The 18,735-nt window shown below is 36.0% G+C and overlaps 1 protein-coding gene across 1 annotated transcript; it reads right to left on the bottom strand.

Moving 5' to 3' along the window:
- Positions 1 to 61: 61 nt before the first annotated feature.
- Positions 62 to 17,119, bottom strand: LOC106111143 (transcription factor E2F4). The gene is made up of 10 exons (XM_013293133.1): positions 16,508 to 17,119; positions 15,946 to 16,151; positions 10,124 to 10,287; positions 9,660 to 9,856; positions 8,705 to 8,961; positions 8,373 to 8,478; positions 8,042 to 8,150; positions 7,632 to 7,894; positions 7,231 to 7,341; positions 62 to 4,904 (listed from the first exon to the last, which is right to left on the bottom strand). The coding sequence occupies exons 2-10, from the start codon at positions 16,147 to 16,149 to the stop codon at positions 4,795 to 4,797; spliced, it is 1,521 nt and encodes a 506-aa protein (XP_013148587.1). The 5' UTR covers positions 16,150 to 16,151; positions 16,508 to 17,119; the 3' UTR covers positions 62 to 4,794.
- Positions 17,120 to 18,735: the final 1,616 nt, after the last annotated feature.

The raw sequence follows: 18,735 nt of genomic DNA, 5'->3' as shown, positions 1-18,735 counted from the left end.
ATTGTAGACGCATCCAATGCATAGAATATGCAAGTGTAGGGAAATGAAAGACAAAAGTATATTACATATCTCAATATTATATTTATTAAAAAATATAACCTAACTATATATATGACTTTATATTTAAATTCAATCAACAAATAACTCGCACGTTCATCGAATGTGGAATAATCAACCTCAGTCTTCCAACACAAATCAATACTAACCGAACAGTTCCCGCGCCAACAACAACTGGCGCAACATCCGCCGCCATCACTCACACCATAAATACATTATATCATAACATTGCACCTTCACTTTATATTCACATTAAACTAAACCAGAAAACTTATTACATAGAAAACAGCATCTTATAAATTTCTCATTTACGTATCCAATTAGTCTGCGTTTTATTTTAGAACCGAAACAAAAAATATTTTAAACTGCTTTGTTAGCGAATTGAATTAATGGACGCAAACGGTTTTATAAAAAAAGAACTAAGTACATATATGAATGAGTCGATGAAATAATTAACGATTGAAGATATCCCGCGTCAGACTTCAAGCGAGGCGAAACGACGACTTAAAGTTTGTGCTAAAGCGAACCGCATTAGACCCGCAACGACACAACCCGAGTCGAACAACTAGGACATTATTGCCTGTACCGTGCACTACATTAGGACCCTGTGGAACGCCGGCGCGATGCATCTCTGCACCGACTAAAATCGTTGTAAATTTTATTTATACCATAACTCGGCTCTGGCAGCTCACTTCAAACTTGTAATTAGTTACAATCGTACTGAAAATCTTTGCTGAAATTACTTAAAAGTGATAAAATCACACAAAAACGTTAGCTGTAATGACTTGTCGCTTGCAGCTGACACTGTTGTGAAGAGGGTAATTTCAGCAATAGCACCGTTGAAGTGAACTGTGGTAGTAAAATTACGTGCTATGAATAAGCGTAACAATATGAGGCTTTGTCTTAACATTTTACATAGTATTCGCCGTAGGATCCAATTTACATGTATATTTGTCATTAGTAAAAACGAACAATCAGGTATTGTATAAGTTGAGCTTGCAGCTTCTGTGTCAAAATATATTGCCTATATTTATTCTCACCGTTTGGTAGTAAGAGAGCCCGAAGTAGTCATATAAACAAGCGTTATAGTATTAATTTATCTGAAATCCGTGGTATTTATGACTACTTTGGACACTTATATCTTATATTCAACAATAGATACAAAAAAGTTGCAAATAATTTCAAGGGTTTATATACATTGGCTTGATAATGTACCACAAGTATGAGGAGTAGCAAGTTATTACATTTCACGGAAAATATAGAAAGAAAACAACAAACTAAAATACAAATTGCATCTGATCGAAATACAATAAATATCCTAAAACTAAATTACGAGAATTTTTCTTTAATTTGTACTCCCTTCTCTCGTACTTTTGGCCCCAGACAAAGTGTTATTAAACAATACAATTTAAGAATTAACCATTTTCTATTGAAAAGCGCATGCGCCAAAAAAATATACATTATTGTACAAACATCAAGATGACGAAGGAAATCGCTGTAACACTCATAATAGTGATGAAACCTAAAAAAGAACAGAATTCTATTAACACCACGAAACGTGGTTCCCAAGAGGTAAACTCAAACAAAATTTCTACCTACCGTTTGCATTACAAAAACAAAATCAAAATAACATAAAATTAAGAAGCAAAAAATAACACTTTTGATATTCAATAAAATTTCTCATAAAATTCATTGTATCAAAATTTCATTTCATAGGAAATACTTTTAGCATTACTGCAAAGTTGATAAAATACTTAGTGATTTTAATATTCGTAGAGCGTCTGACGGGTTTATTTCTCTTTACAATCGAACAGAAAATGTTCGTGAATTGATTAAACACTAAAATGCGTAACTCAAGTAAATAAAAACAAACAATAAATATAGTCCAGTGTTTAAAAAGATGTACAAATTATTGGGCATGTTGTAACCGGTTCCGCCTAAACACACCCGCGCCTGACCCGTATATCAAACTGCTCCCACGTGCTTTTAAATTATTATTATCACTAAATTTATTTTGATATGCACTTATTTATAATGTTCTTTTTACAATGAAATTTGTGCTGTACAATGTGAGGGGCGGGATGGGGGCGGGAGGGGGCGCGGCGGCCTCGCGGTAATGTACTTACATTACGGTACAGACCTACTACGAGACGGTTTCTCTTTGCACTTTGTACTTCAACGAGTTATCTACGGGAAATATTGTAAAAAAAGAGGCCGCCGGGTCGCCGCCACGCTGCGTCCTCGTCCCCCGCCTCGATACATGCTATTTACAATGTCAAAACGAACTTAAAAACTTACATTAACACCAAATAAGGGATGATCATGTTTAACAAACATCGATGTCGCAAGCATCACACATCACATCGAGACCACAACCGACATCAATCGTTCACTAGCAAATAACAATAACCGTAATATTTTCATTTAAATAATTAAATAATAGTTTACTCGCAGTAGTGTAATTAACATAAAACATCGATCATCCCGCACAATATCGATCGATCTATGATATTTGGCATTTGGCAAACAATTTAATTTACAAGTCAAGCGTAATGTGGCCATTTCGTGTTACAGAAATAAAATTCTTCAAAGGAGATCTCCAAACCGTTTGAAAGAAAAAATACGTGTCAATTTAATATTACTATTGCAATGAATTGTAAGGATTTGGTAGTTTTAATACACATATTTACAATAATTGACATACAACTGTAAAAAAAGTAACAACGAAGCGAAGCCACAATGCGCTTGGAAATTAATCTGGGCAAAAGGAATAAGTAAATCGGTACCATGTACGCGGCTGTTACCTTCTGAATATACAATTGTATTATGTATACGACACATAAGGTAAGGTTGCAAGTTCTGATCAGCCACGTCCACGGAGCCGACAGCAAACCGGGGAACACTATGAGCTAGGCTTTACAAGTAAAATCGAAGGCCGCTAAGATATCACCGTTCATTACATCGTAGTATGTACACTTCCGCCGCGCCGCTGCGCACACAGAAACTGACAAAGCCAACCTAAATTTACTAACATACGTTCAACATAACTTCCCTCTGCGATAACATATTTTAAAATTATCCAACAACTTTGTCAGTGCATTGTTGTTATGCATCTTTGTGTTCACAACGATTGATCTTTCTCTTCGTACTATTCTTAGTAGATTGTTGTAGTTTCTAGTACAATCTTTCCCAGCTATGTCAATTTCTGTCAGCCCTTCATGCAAAAATATATATGAACAATTAGTTACCCTTCGAAATGCGCCAGGATTCCGAACATGTCGGATTCTTTTGTGTTTTAACTACTTACATAGGAATCTTGTTTTTCTTACAAAATTATACATTTCTATACTTTACAAATTTTCCTGAGCAAACCCCTTGTTTTCAGATTACGGGTAGTAGTATCGAAAAGATAAATTAAGGCTGATAAGAGGCAGTACTAGGAAAATATAAACCCAAAGCTTTGCTTTTGGAATCTAGATAACACATAACTATATATTTACAATCCTAATTTATCGTTTGGAGTAAAATATTGTCACGGAAAAGGACTTGATTTCCAGTCATTATGTAAAATAAGTTTTTGTAATTAAGGAATTTCCAAATGCAAAATTTCAAGAATAAAACTGACAAAAACAATTATGAATCCTTGCAAAATTTACACCCAAACATATAGTCAAACAATATTACACAATATTTATTACATATTTCCCATTGTTTGAACATACAAAATCGTACAAAAATCTATTTATGTATTTCCCTATATAAATATACAAAACGTTTTGTTTTCTTCTATTGATGATTGCTATTTTAACTAAATTATTAATATATAATTTAAACTTAAGAATGTTTTAAAATGTATTTGCGCGATACAAATGAAAAAAAAATAACTGCAAGAATGAATAAACGATTGAGACGACACGAAAGAAAAATAAAATTAAAAAAGTATTCTAGGCCCATTTTTGTAGATATGTTATCTGTCTAATTCTCCAGGTCATTTCGTTGTTTTTATATTCCACAAGTTATTCATATATTTTTTTTTAATAATAATCATTAATTTTTAAAGATGTTCTAGGAATAGCACATCTATGACATTTGTGGCTTCATCAGATTGTGTAAAATGCCAATGAAACTAGTCAAAAACTAATTTCTGAACTGCCGTAACATCGTTGATTTACCGTACGATTGCGACAATTTATTAATGTAACTATGATATTGTAAATACTATAAAATACCATTTTCAGATCAATCTGTTTTGCCACCTAGTTATTTCATTATTGTACCGTGCATCAGATATCTTGTCAGTTAGTACAAATAATAATCAAGACAAATTAGGATCGAAATAAAATAGTTTTAAAATAAAGTAAAAAAGAAAAATGTCACATTTGTAAGATTTCCGCGCGGTTATATTATTTTGTAAAGTATCATTCAAAATCGCCTACAAAAAGTATTCACGTATAAAATTCAAACAAACTGGAACATTACTCAGTCGCGTAAACGAAGGCTGGACAATGACGAGTGATATATGCCATGAGACACGACGTCGGTTGCGCATTTCAAACACCGTACTATTACGTCACATCCTTAGGTCCCACCTTTTATCTACAAGCAGTCCACAGCACCATACTACCGACGACACCAGAGTTTCGAGTTCGGTAAAAGTCGAACAGTTCCGAGTACGTCGAGGGAGAACTCGATGAGTTCCTTGAGTGCGGAACTTGTAGCAGTTCCGCGAGTTTGGAACTAGAACTCGAAGTCGAAGAGTTCCGAGAGCCCCTCGTCGTGGTCGAGGCAGAAGCCGTAGTCGGTGCCCGACATCGGCGGCTCCAGCGCCAGGAACGGCTCCAGGGGCTCTGCGGACCAAGTGTACATTCACGTGTTAACATTTTTAAATTGTTTATTCTATACTAATATTAGAGAAAGGTTTGCATTATTTTTATAACGTAAAAACTCAACTACTGGGCCCACCTACAAAAATGTTGATATTACTACTATTAAATTATTATTACTGAAAAGATGCTATATTTATAACTGGATTAATTTTAAATTTCATGCAGACCCAGCTACACTAGATTATCTGTCAAGTTGAAGGATAGAATGCTTAAAACTTTAAATCTCAAAGTCAATTTAAACTAAATAATAAACTGCTAACTCTTTAATACATCAAACTGTCTTAAAAATATTTAAATATCATATCATAAAAACCACACATCATACAAATGAGTAGATATATGAAAAAACAAAAGTAGTACACAACGGTGAAATCACATATAAGTCATAACAAAATAAATCCGCATTATAAGAACATGTTACGAATTACCTACATAAATATACATTATTATTAAGAGTTAAACATCAAATAAACAATTAAAATTATGAGCTATTTCCATTGTAATTTCTGTCATAAAATTTACTATTTTCTATACAAACGTATACAGACGCGCTCAATGACAAGCGACTTTATAGGCAAAAAGCTTTATATTACATCACAAAAAGCAACATATGACAGCATAAACCTCGATCACCAAGTGAATTGTGATTCATTTAAATTATTTTCTATACATATTAAATTAAAATATCGTCTTAATATCATATCTCAAAACTTTGTTAAGAAACACATGAGAACATATAAGGATAGTAATTATGTTTGAGATACAATATAGAGAAGAGATTTTGTGGTGAAAAACAAGTACACAGAAGTCAGTAGTGCAGACGCTGTTAGAATGAGATTGTTGTTACGTTGTCGATGGCTTGTTACGGTGGTATTAGTAGATGAGTTGGCTGTTAGTGGGACCGGCCGTGAGCTGAATCCCATGGTGCTACATGCGCGCACTGGAGCCGCACGGGAGACAGCTCGCGACACGGCCCCTACCCCGCTCCCGGCCCCCGCCCCCGCCTCGGCCCCGGCACCCGCCCCCGCCCCGCGCCCCGCACACGGCACACCCGCACCACGCTCGCACCGAATGAATGACATTAACTGAGTGAATGATCATACGATATCTCAAGAGTGACAGGAAAGTTAGGCAATGATTTTGAATGAAAATATGAATTAATTTCAAGTGCAAAGTAGAGTTAATTTTAGTGATTATGAAAAACTGTAGAAATACCGAAAGATGGTAAGTATATTTTGTCACTAAAAAATATCATGTCAAGACATATTACTGTTTTAAAGATAGGCATTAAATGTACATAAATTGAGGAAAGCTTAGAAAAACGGTAGAGATGGAGGTCGAGTCATTTCTAGGTGTAAGATTATTTTCTGTGTTTCATTATGGCAAATCAGAAAAAGTATACACATTAGTGTAGGTGGGGATGGGGTCACTTTATATTCGTTAAAACTCGTAATCATTTTTCTTACAATCTTCCTATCAAAAGACGATATTCAACATAAAGAAATCATCTCCCAAAACACCCTGGCAGTTAAGAAGTTAGTATGAGAAGCCGGGATGAGAATGAGGTACGGGTATGATGTGAACACAAAGCATGCATGTGTATGGCGGGGCTCGCCGGCGCGTCTTCTGTCGGCTGCGGCGAGCGCGCGCGCCGTGGAGCTAGAACTCTGACTGTGATGTGAGAGGGACACACAAGTCACAGGCCGAGTCCTAGCTACAAGACGCGCTTGTCCAGACACACCATCTTCTATACTTCTAAACCTGCTGGAGAATGCCTTCACTGGCCATGATAAATTTATAATACATATTGACATTGATAGAAATTAACCAAATCATCCGTTGACAGTGTTAGGTTATATTTATACCGAAATGATGAAACCCTTCACCTATGATTAATATGTAGGCCCGTACAAACTGGACAAAAAATGAAATGAACACCATGAACGAAGGGCTACAAATGAATCCTTCACCACAATGATTGCGAAAAGCATTTCAAATCTTTAATATATCATTATATATGAAAGATACTACACACTATTTAAAAAAGACTTCATTCATATTTGGTTATTTTTATAATATAAAAAATATTGAATTTGACAAAAACACTATAAATTACAATTTAGTTATAAAAAGAATTACAGGTCTTTATACATGGTAAGTTATGATGCTATTTCCATGCAGTTCTAAGACCAAATACTAATTTCAAACCAAATAATTAAGATAAAAGGAAAAATCAACTAATAAGTACACGTGAGTGTAAGTTAATTGTTGGTATGTATGAGATTACCTGACTCCTGGTCCTCGGTCTGCATCTGGAAGCGGCCGCCGCCCATGATGGGCGCGAAGTCGTCGCTGTCCGCGATCAGCGCGTTGCGCAGCCGGCCGCGCGCGCCGCACACTGCAAACACATTTACAGTCTTAAACAATCTTATTTATTATTGCTTTTCCAACTATATCAACATACTTCAAAATTTTATATCTGTTATAAATATTTACGCCATATTTTAGCAACTTTACATTAAAAAAAAATTAAATATTGTATTTAGAGTGGTAGACACACAACTCATAGATCTATGTGATCTATTTTCTCTAGATTTCATCAGTTTTCTGTGACGTCACCGGACTTCCCTGCTAATTCATACAAAGATTGTGTCTACCGATTCGTGTCAAATGTATCGGTATACTCACTATCTGGCGTGGAGAGTAACGTGGGCGAGTCTGTGGGTGTGGAGGGCGGGTGCCGCACGGGCGTGGTGAGCCCCACGGAGAGCGTGGTGCCTAACGGGGTACTCAGCGTGGTGCCGAGTGAGGTGCCAATCGCGGTGCCGAGCGTGGTGCTGAGCGTGGCACCCAGCGAGGCGGCCAGCGGCAGCGTGGGGTCGGTGACGCAGGGCGTGCGCACCACCAGGCTACGCGACCCATGCTCCTCGCGCTCACGCTTTATAGGTGTTCTAGAAATATAAACAACATTTAGAAATCCTCATCATTATTACTATATTTTTTTATTTATTTTAATTCTTGTAAATGTAGATTAAGAATACCAATTTATTTTATCTTAGAAATAGTTGTTAAGTTTGTAATAGATGATTGTTTCTTACGTAAAATCAGCTATAATAGAACTAGAGGGCCGAGACTGCATCTGCGCAATGAGCGGCGCCAGGAGCGCCTTGTTGTCTTCCAAGAGCGGATCGGATGGTAGGAGGCCAGCTGTTGAAAAGTTTAAACTATAGTAATAATACTTTTGTGATGAAAAGATTTTAGTGTTCGCACAAACATTATTTTTCTCTAGTAAGAGCTGTAAATGTAGAAAATGTTAGTAGGTATTGCTTATTACATTACATCTAGTAAGCCATAAAGTGTACCAGTTTACATAAAAAGGTATCAAACCATCAAATTCTCGTCGTAAATGAGTACATGTGAGAAACCTACATGGTGGTGGTGACGCAGGCGGATCCTTGGGACAGAGGTAGACTTCTATTTCTCCCGACATTGACTTCAAATGAATCATGTAGCCTTTCTCGTCAGGATGAGGTACCTGTAATGGAGATCAATATATCCTCCTTCAAAAGCATTCTTTTCTTATTTTTTACTTTAATCCTTACAATTGTATAATTTACTTGCTAGAAAATATACTATAAAAAAAAATTTAGATCATAATATTTTGCTATATTGCATAATATTTTTACCAGAGGATTCAGGTCTAAAAACATTCAGTAACGACTTTTATCCTCTAAAAATTATAGACTTGTGGTTAAACTTACACTAAGCCTAGTATCTGGCGGCGCTTTGATAGGTATGACAGTTTGATTTCTAAAGTCATCTATTGAGCGGAGGTCTGCGTAGGTGATGTACGCGAGCGCGCCGTGCTCCGCCGACAGCCGCGACAGCGCGTGCTCCGCCACCGCCACCGCGCGCGCCGCACGCGCCTCGCGCACCCCCAGCGCGCGCACCTCGCGCCGCAGCCGCCGCGCGCGCCCCTCCTCGCACGCGCCCCCCACACCGCCGCCCCCGCCCACGCCTGCGAACCACGCCATGTTTATTCACACGAAATATTCTGGAACCTTCATTTCATTCGATTTGGTCCTAAAGAATCTTTACTTCAAATTATTATTACTGAAGACTTCATTATAGATACGAAAATAAAGAATAACGAAATCGAATTAAAACGGCGAAAACTGGTTTTGCCTTAAGTTTTGCCTAAACATCTGAAGCTGCACTGTTCTTATTTTAAGTAGAATAGAAAAAATTATAACCCATTTATCATATGCACCATAAATAGGGGTGTTACTCCATTAGCCAAACCTGTTTACATCACAATAAAATAAACATTAACGTGGGAAAGTAGAAAAAAGTACAGAGCAACAGTCAAAGCATTATTTAAAGTGAAAAGCAGATGTCGTCAGCTATCTCACGAAGTTTAAACTATGGTACAATCGATAAAGTAGACACTACATGTGGTAGCTTGTACACGCACCGTACGTGTAACACAACACTAATATAAATAAATACGTTTCTTCATAATAGCAATGTAAAGGAGCTTTTTTTCTAATAGTAAGTAATCATTTATCAGGTGTAGACATTAGCATAGTGATGTAGACATTAACATCTCTATAACTAAGCTTAAAAATGAAAATTGGAATATTTAATTGCGCTAATAACACTAGATCTATTGGTTGTAAAGGATTACGGCAACTTTACGAACGAAAGTTTACTCACCACATTTCCATTGTATATTATTTTTTGATCTCTTCTCTAATATTCCTATACCCTCTAATACGTTCGTAATATCGTATATGCGACGCTTCTGTACTGAAAGCTGCTCCGCGGCAATGTTCAGGTCGAGCACACCGTTCGGCGACGACTTGAGAAGTGCCACGAACTTTTTCGTGAGTAAACCTAATGACGTGTCAAACCTGAAACAAGCATCCAAAAACTACATTAAAATTAACCATTAATTCTTCATAAATTTCCTATAGTTCCATAATTGCTAATATAGGCCACGCCATGCTCAGCACTGGAAGAAATCTAACTATAAAAATCAGCGACCGTCCAAGTTTATATAACAAATTACAAAGTTACTTTAAATTCTCTGATCTCATTCCTACGTCGGTTTTTATAACTTTACCTATACCAATACATTTATGAAATAAAATTACCTACCTCGATGAAAAATATTGTACCTGGAGCGTTCTGTGTACTTTTTCATAGAACTGGACGGTCGGCTGTAGGGCGTGAGCACTTTGACTCGCTTCTGCTTTGGAGTTTTAAAGTCTGCCTTCATCGGCACCACGTGCCCCTGACTGCCTGAACTGCTCTCGCTCAGGTTCAGTCTTCTTTTCACCGCCTGTGCACAAGTTTGGTGCTCTTTAGTCCGAGCTGACGACCAACTCAAGTAGGGTAACCAGTTCGAGTGTCACCATAATTTTAATAAACGAATAAAGCTAAAAGTTCTTAAGGTTCTGAATTCGAATCCTAAATGAGCCGAGGGTCGGCCTTATTTATTAGCGTACCAGATATATTATAACGCGACTTGCACCGTAACTCCTTCAAAAGATTGAAGATATCATCGTAAGAATGAGGCATTTGAACAGAACTATATGATGCGGAAAGCGGAAGCAGACAGCATTAAATGGAATCTCCAGGCACAAATTTAATAAACGTAGAGTTTATTAAATTTGTTGTAACGAGTACTTGACTTTATTGGTGTTATCCGTTGTCAAAATCAAGGGGGATCTTCAACTTTCACTCTTATCAGAAGCAAAAGTTTTTATTAAAAAAACAACATAGTTTAGAAGTTTTAGATCAAATGTAATATAATAAACAGTCTCAGTATATCATGTCATTAACGCACTCAAGAACACGTAAATCTCCTTACAGTGGTGTGATGTAACATATTATTGGGGACACTGATGTTTTTATGTGTAGATTGCTGTTACCAATAGGTTAAACCGCAGCATCAGCAAGATTTGCGCCTCACGACAGGCGGAACTAATACTATTACAGGGCAAGGTAAGTAAATATAATTTTAATACAACATAGATGTACATGAATGGACCGATAGTAGTAAGTCGGTCAAACCATTTAGACTACGTCATAACTCGTAACTTAAACACAGCATTTTAAATGGAACTTAATATAAGAAACAGCTACTGACATACAGCTATGACCACTATTTCCTTATTTTGCGCCACATTCGACATCCTGATAGATAATTTTTGAAATGTTACACACATGCTATCTACTTTGGGTTCCGTGTTTACGGTAAAGAAGACCTGATCGATATCAAAAAGATAAAACAATATGTAATTAAGTAACAACTCCTTACATTATTATGACAACGAAATATGGACCTTTATTGGTCCACTTTTCTATTTGATGACCCTGGTCAGGATAAAATCATTGTATTGTCATCGATTCTTCGACTTCGTAGATACACAGAGCTATAGAGATTATGCCACAATACTCAGCGTGCATAAATGTTGAGAGTTTGGATAAATGTAGGAAGACAGGAAAATCGACAACACGACTGGGGAAAACATGCATTGCTGGTATTAAAGATTTGACCCTCTGTTTCGATAATGCATGGCGCTTGTACAACGTGCAATCACCACGTGGCACTCAGCTATACGATTATAGAACACTATGCGTGATGCTTCCCACATTATAGGAAACATTTAAAAAAGAATCTATTATAATTTAACAATGTTATTTTATTTACCAAGCATATTTAACTTATTATCTACACGTCATATATTACGACGAGAAAAATAAATTTTCAGAGAATTTTAGCATTCATAGTAAGAAACAACGCCGAATTTCACGCCCAATGTACAGGGAAAGCCGCACCCTCGTTCGGGACCTTATGAGAGCGAAATGAAACGGATAGCTATCGCCCTTTCTGTCTATTACGTTCCGGATCGGGAGATGTTGCGTATATTTTGTAATTATTTAATGTCGATCGAATGACATACTACTTTTGAGTTATTTCCTTTTATGATATCGCACAGGTAAACTACAGCTACGTATGGTATCTGTATGTATAGTACCTCGTAATATTGTTATGATTATTTCGCTTGTCAAGTACCTATACATAAAACTTCAACGGATAACAATGTCAGGCTTGGAAGCGACGTGTGCTTCTAGAAAGTAGACCTTGACCGAATTAGCTGTAAAGAAATGCAGGTACAGCTATAAAAATAACGATAGGTACAATTCGAGTATCTCTATCGTGCTTGAGTATAGTTCACCTATAGCAAGAATTAGATAAATCTTAAGAGCGTAGGGAATAGCAGGTAAAGGATAACGGTTTAATGTTTGTCAAGTTTTTGTTATGTCCTCTAAACCCTTTCTATTGCCAAAATGTAAAAAAAAAACCTCGAAATCAAACATACCGACCTAACTTCGAGCAAATACTTATGAAACAGATTAATCTTTAGAAAAAAAATCCTCACGAATTAAATAAAATATGTCTAAAAATAGATTAACGTTTTAAAATTAATAAAGGCAATAAGTAATATTTAATTGGTTATGAATTCATATTAAAATTGAGAAACACTAAAATACACAAAAACTATTTAACTTTAATTACAAGGGCACTGAGTTAAATGAATGTCACATAACAGCTGAATATCAACGCGTATTAAGCCGGTGAGAACAATAATGTGCGGACTCCGTCAGGAAACCGTACATGCCCGTCTGATAAAATGCAAGCCCGAGTATCGGAAATTCTTAAATAAAATTATAAAACTAACAATATTTAAAACAGAGTTGAACATATCATGCATTACTTGTATGAACATTTTATTATACGAAAAAAGGCAAATTTCAAATCTTCCACAAAAACAGTGGTTACTTACGTTAATGAAGTAACTCCCGGCAAAAAGAGAATCTTCCAAAATTCCTTGTAGATATCGACTACCAGACAACATTTTGCTTCAAAACGTTAATTCAATCAATAACCTTTTATCACTGCACAGTTTACTGCGTGCGGTAACATCGTGGAAAGTCACTCTATTGTCAACTTAATTAAAATAATTTGGCAAAGAAATTAAAATAGATTAGTGTGTGCGCCATAGATGCACGAGACATTTTCAATGAGTCGATGCAACAAATTCAATTCCAAACGTCGGGGCCAAAGCCCCCCGCGTAAGGAAGTGTGTGGGGAGGGTACCTACCGGCACAATGCACGACATAAATTAGAATCTACACAAAAGCAGCCGAGCTCTCGGAAGGGACCTCTGGCAAAAGAATGCCAATTTCTTATCTTAAACATTTTGTTATTATTAATAGTGAATGAGCCGCTCTATTGTTAATTCGCTGAATTGCGGGTCTCACAAGTCTTTGTGCCCATATGTGCTGGCGTCAGTAAATCGGAGCAGATGTGCTAACGGGCCCGCGGCAAGAACGTCGACCCCTGCCTTAAACAAAATTCGCCATTAACATAATCAATTTAGCCCTTTCTGTGATCTTACGTTAATAATTGATATACGAATTACGTTGTGACGTTCTATCTGCCATTGATGAGCACAATCTTTTCACATCGATCGATTTAATAGAGGTTGTGTTAGATTGTAGTCCAAGGGGTAAGTCACCCCTGGTTATAAGGATTAGTCGCAGGGAGAGGGCATTGACTGATTCGCGCACGTATGTACCTGGGCCACGTGTCCCCATAGGCTACCCACATGGCGTCGCGCAGCTCGTCATCTCGCCATCGACAAACTGCCGACATGTGTCACATTACACTTGTACATTGCTATTTTTAAACACATTTACACGAAAACGACAAGTTTAAGGTTAGACCTCCAGCTGATTTCATAATTAGTTGTGCCTTTCGTAATAATTCAAAAGTTACTTGGTTTGTCTATAAATGTACTTGATTTTTTCAATTAAAATGGTCCCTACACTAGGTACTGATCCCACACAGAAGATAACAATTTGACTGCTATTAGAAATTACGTCAGAAGAAAGTGTGATGTCACTGTGACCTCCATTTATGCTACATGCACAAGGCACTATGAATGACTAGTGCAGGAAGACATTAATTAAAAGATTTATCAGAATATTGTAGAAATTACAAAATTTACTACAATAGTGTTGACAATCAGGAAATGTTGAACAAAGTAAGAATTGAAAGTCCAAGAATATTTCTTGAACTTCAAGTATAAACAAAATGTCAATACAAGCAACAAATGGCTTAATTTATTTACAAATTAGCCAATGTTTTGCCTTAAAGGGAGAAAACCAAGGTTACTACATTAAATTATTTCATATCATGTTTACAGAAATACAAATATTAAGAAACAGGTACCAATGAATACCACTGCAACAATTATCACAAATTTTTAAAGAACAGATATGAAATTACCATAAAAATCTTTAAAATACATTTGTAATCTATACAATGTTTTTATCAGGATATGATAAAACAGAAAGTCCACATCTTTCACTATACTTCATAAACCTTACATTTCTACTCATGTATGAGAAAGATATAATGTACTATGAAAATAATATAAACTTGGAATAAAGTGCCAATAAACAAGTAATACCACATCAGTAAATACTTCATCTATCCTTTAACAAGATTACTTGAAGTCTGGACAACAAAAATCACAATTCCCTTGACAAATTAAGAACAATTCACCAACTAAATCAATGTGAATTTCTTAATATCATACTTTATTATACTGATAGAACAGTAATTGACACTTTCAAAACACAAAGTTCAAATTATGAACTTACTTAAAAAGGTTCTAAACATTTTTAAATAAACCTAAAGAAGCTTATAACCGAATGTAACTAATGAAATTGAAGTTAAGGGAAATCGAAATGATGTATTTTTGGTACAATAATTCTGTTTACAAATATTTCTTTTACAAACATAAATCAACACATCTCCAGTAAATAACCATTTCTCCATAATTAAATTAACATTACAATAAAATGAAAAGAATGTAACTCAACCTACTAATAGCAAATGAAATCTGCTTAAATTTTAATATTTATGTAAAATCTCGATTCCACTTGTTGGTTCATTGCCCTCCAATGGGTCTTTGACCTTAAATGTGACCAAAATGTTTCTGAAACTATGACTCTCTTAATCAAAAAAAATAACTGTCTCATAATGATATGGTTGATTAGATAACCTAAAACTTTTTACCAAACATATATCTTAACAGATTGATTCATAGAATAATGTTGAAAATACTGGAAAACTTGTGTTCAATTCTAAGAAAAGTGTCCAAGACAACAACAACAAATTTCTCCAACATTCCTTTTAAAAATAAACCCCATGTATGCATCATTTGGTTACTGTTCTATACTCTATGTTATTAATTATACAAAATTTTACAACAAGATTGATAATAATGATAATGATAAATTACTGAATTAAAGCGGCTTGTTTTCTGACCTCTACTATTGTTTTTTTTAATACAACCTGAATCTCAATAACTGATAGTGTATACTGTTGTAATAGGACATTATATTGCAAAGGGCATAAAATGTAAAGGCTGGTAAGTTTCAATAAATTGCAAGTAAATTCGCTAACTAAAAGTATGTTTGATATGCACCTCCCCTCGGAGATAAATCAATTATGAAGACAAGATGACTGTCGCTGGGCCCTAAACTCAAAAGGACTGAAAATGAATATTTATTCTAAGAGAAAAAATCAGAAATCAGCTGGTAATGTATTCAACTTCCTTGATTTAAATTTCATTTTAGAAGTGTGGATGTATTTAAACAAGAAATAATAAATAAGCCTATTAGAAGTATAACCAGTATATTGGTCATGTCTACACTCAAATCTTTTTATAAAGTATGCTTTACTCTCCAACTCTGTTAAGGAAATACAGAGATAAGAATTAAGAGGGAAATTTATACAAATAAATGGATGATGAAATGTAGGACCAGGTGCAACTGAAATTGGCAATTTTTGTTACAACTTATAAGTCACTGTAATGGTAAACATGAGATCTGAGGAAACAAAGTTTTACCAACTTACTTCAGACGTCTTCGGCGGTGCCGTGGGCGCCTCACGCCTGATTTGGTGCTGTGGTGTAGCGCCATAACCGTGGTCCAGTAGGTGGTAGCTGATGGGCTGGCTTGGGCTGTCATCCAGTAGCGTGGTCTGCGACGGAGACGCCCCGACGCGTACCACCACTTCTGCTTCGCCCTCCGCCTGCCCTCGCTTCACCCCCCTCGGCATCGCTGTTCACAAAAACTACACATGACCATCTCTTCAAAATCGTAGTATTAAAAAGATAAGACGTAAGTATCACAATTAAATTAGTGAAGAGGTTAGGGGCGCCGCGCGCGCGGAAATCACAGGTGAGAAGCCTCCAAAGCGAAGCGGGTCGATATAAATTATAATAACTTTTATGTAATATATGAAGGCTATAGCAGTACCTGCATGTGCCCAATTTTGCTTACGTCACTTTTTCAACGACATTTCCCCAAAAATATCGACGACCTAGCGGTAATTCCTAGTTTTAACCGCTCCAAAATGATACGTCTACACATCAGATAAATGAATAAAAAATCGGTTTAATAATTGTAATACTTACGAAAGGTGTAAGCGAACGATATCCGAATTGAGGACCATAAAACGACATTTAATGTTTTCGACGCAAACGCTACATTATCGAGTACTCAAAATAAAATGTCCGCCGCTTTGTTGGTCTCGAGTGAACTCGTGGACATCGAGGCCGATAAATTTAGTTAAATGTCACAAATTATCGTACACATATTAAATTAATTCACTAAGAACTTCACTAAACATGAAATACAAAAAGGAGTGGCCTATTCCACATTTTACATTTATTAGATAAAAATGAAGAGCAACGTAACGACGACAGGAAGCTTTTCAGAACATCTGGCTTGCAAGCGACGTAGCAGTGGCGCGAACTACGTGCGCAGGCGCGAAGCGGCCGGCCAAGCTACCCCTAGCCGACGCCGATCTTCAAAATCCTCCCCTCGTTTGAGAAGCCATAAAAAATATAATAACGAATTTTGAATTTTTGTTAGGTGACCGGTTTTATGTAGAGCAGTGCGAACGTTTATAAAATCTGATTTTTAGGCATTGTAGAATGCTTAAAAAATCCCAGCAGTAGTTTGTAATTTTTTTTAAATGTATACCGTTTTTTCTCGATGTTTGTGATAGTCGGTAAGGACAAAGAAACCTCAGAGAATCACTCTATTTCTCCAAAATTTAAATAAAACAGCTCTATTCAATTTTATTTCAACAAAATAAAAATATAAATCGTCTAGTCCAGTCGGTTTGCTCCAATTTTACATTTACTTCTTAACATAACATACTAGTGCTCTTTGATGAGGATTGCAGAATTAAGTAAACATTTTATCTTACCTTTATTTGATATAATTACTAATTTTGATTTAATAATAAACGTATATTTATGTGACTATGTTTATCAATATCTTTAAAGATAATCAGACATTTTAATTTGTCTACTTATTTTTGCCATCGGTATTATTATAACTTTATAAAAGCAACAAATTTTCATTTAAAATCTAAAAGTTAAAATTATTTACACTCCAATAACGATAAAAATGTTACTTTTCGTTTACATTGTTGTTAATCCTTGCAAATTTCAAAGTCTGTTTAAAATTATCACTTGTTAATTTGGCATTAACATTCACAAACTCTAATTACCGATTTCAAATATTTTGCCTGTACAGGAAGTCATGATTATGAACGCGCGAATAGAACGGAAATGATTAAAGAAAATAGAAGTATTCATAGACAAAAAGGAGTTCTGTGTTACATCTATAGTCATTCTCCTCAAAATAACCAGTATTTAAAAAAAATTAATTACGTACGTAGTATTTTTAAAGCATTACCATTAAACTTCTATTGATCTCAGTTAGTTGTCATTTAATTTTTAATAATGTTCTTGTTATCTCATTTTTGGAAAAACATAATGAACTACGGATTCACATTCGGTCGTCGAACGGAACACACCATACATTCGCATTTTCATTTTCCAAAATAGTAAATTGCTTTTTTTAGTTTTTTATTTTTAATTAAATAATCATACAAAAAATGTTATAGCAATAACAAACTAATTTTATTGCGCATAATACAAAATGATGTAGTATAAAAGTCTAATAAAGCGCCCTCTAGCGTGTATTTTTAAATTTATGTTGAGACTAGTCAAACTTTTTTTTTAAATACATTTTAACGACTTTAAGAACAACATGCATTACGAATGTAGAAAAGAAAGTGACGTCCAAATATTTTTTTTTTTTCACTGAATGGCCGCTGTTTACCTTGAAGAGGCATTTATCATACAGATTCACCAGGCTTGAGGTGGCCAAGCGCAAGTGGCGCTTAGCCAAAACCTCCTTTATACTCATAAACTACTAGGTGAGTACTTAGTAACTTGAGGGCTGCCTCAGGAGCCTTGGGTCGAGCCGTTACTTCGTTATTACAGGATTGGGAGGCCGTCGAGGTCTTAGATCGCTTCGGTGGATGCACCATGGTGTGACTAGGCACCACAAGGGCCCCCGAGAAGGGAGCTCGGCACGGGCTGTCACTCAATACACGTTTAAAATTCCGATTAAAGGGTGCCCGAGAGGGCGACCCTCGACTTCATCAGTGGCTGCTTCCTCGATGCTGGATTACACCCCCTCCCCTTCGGTGGTCAAAATCCGAGGAGAACCATCCCAACACCATCTTATACCATTCTGTTGCATTATGTTGCCATGTTCTTGTTGTATTAAGCCATGGGGGAACAAGATAGGAATCTTAATACTTTAGAAAACATTACCTGCC

Source organism: Papilio polytes, unplaced genomic scaffold, assembly GCF_000836215.1.
Source record: "Papilio polytes unplaced genomic scaffold, Ppol_1.0 DF824180.1, whole genome shotgun sequence".
Lineage (NCBI taxonomy): Eukaryota > Metazoa > Arthropoda > Insecta > Lepidoptera > Papilionidae > Papilio > Papilio polytes.
This window is presented reverse-complemented; position numbering and strand designations above follow the sequence as displayed.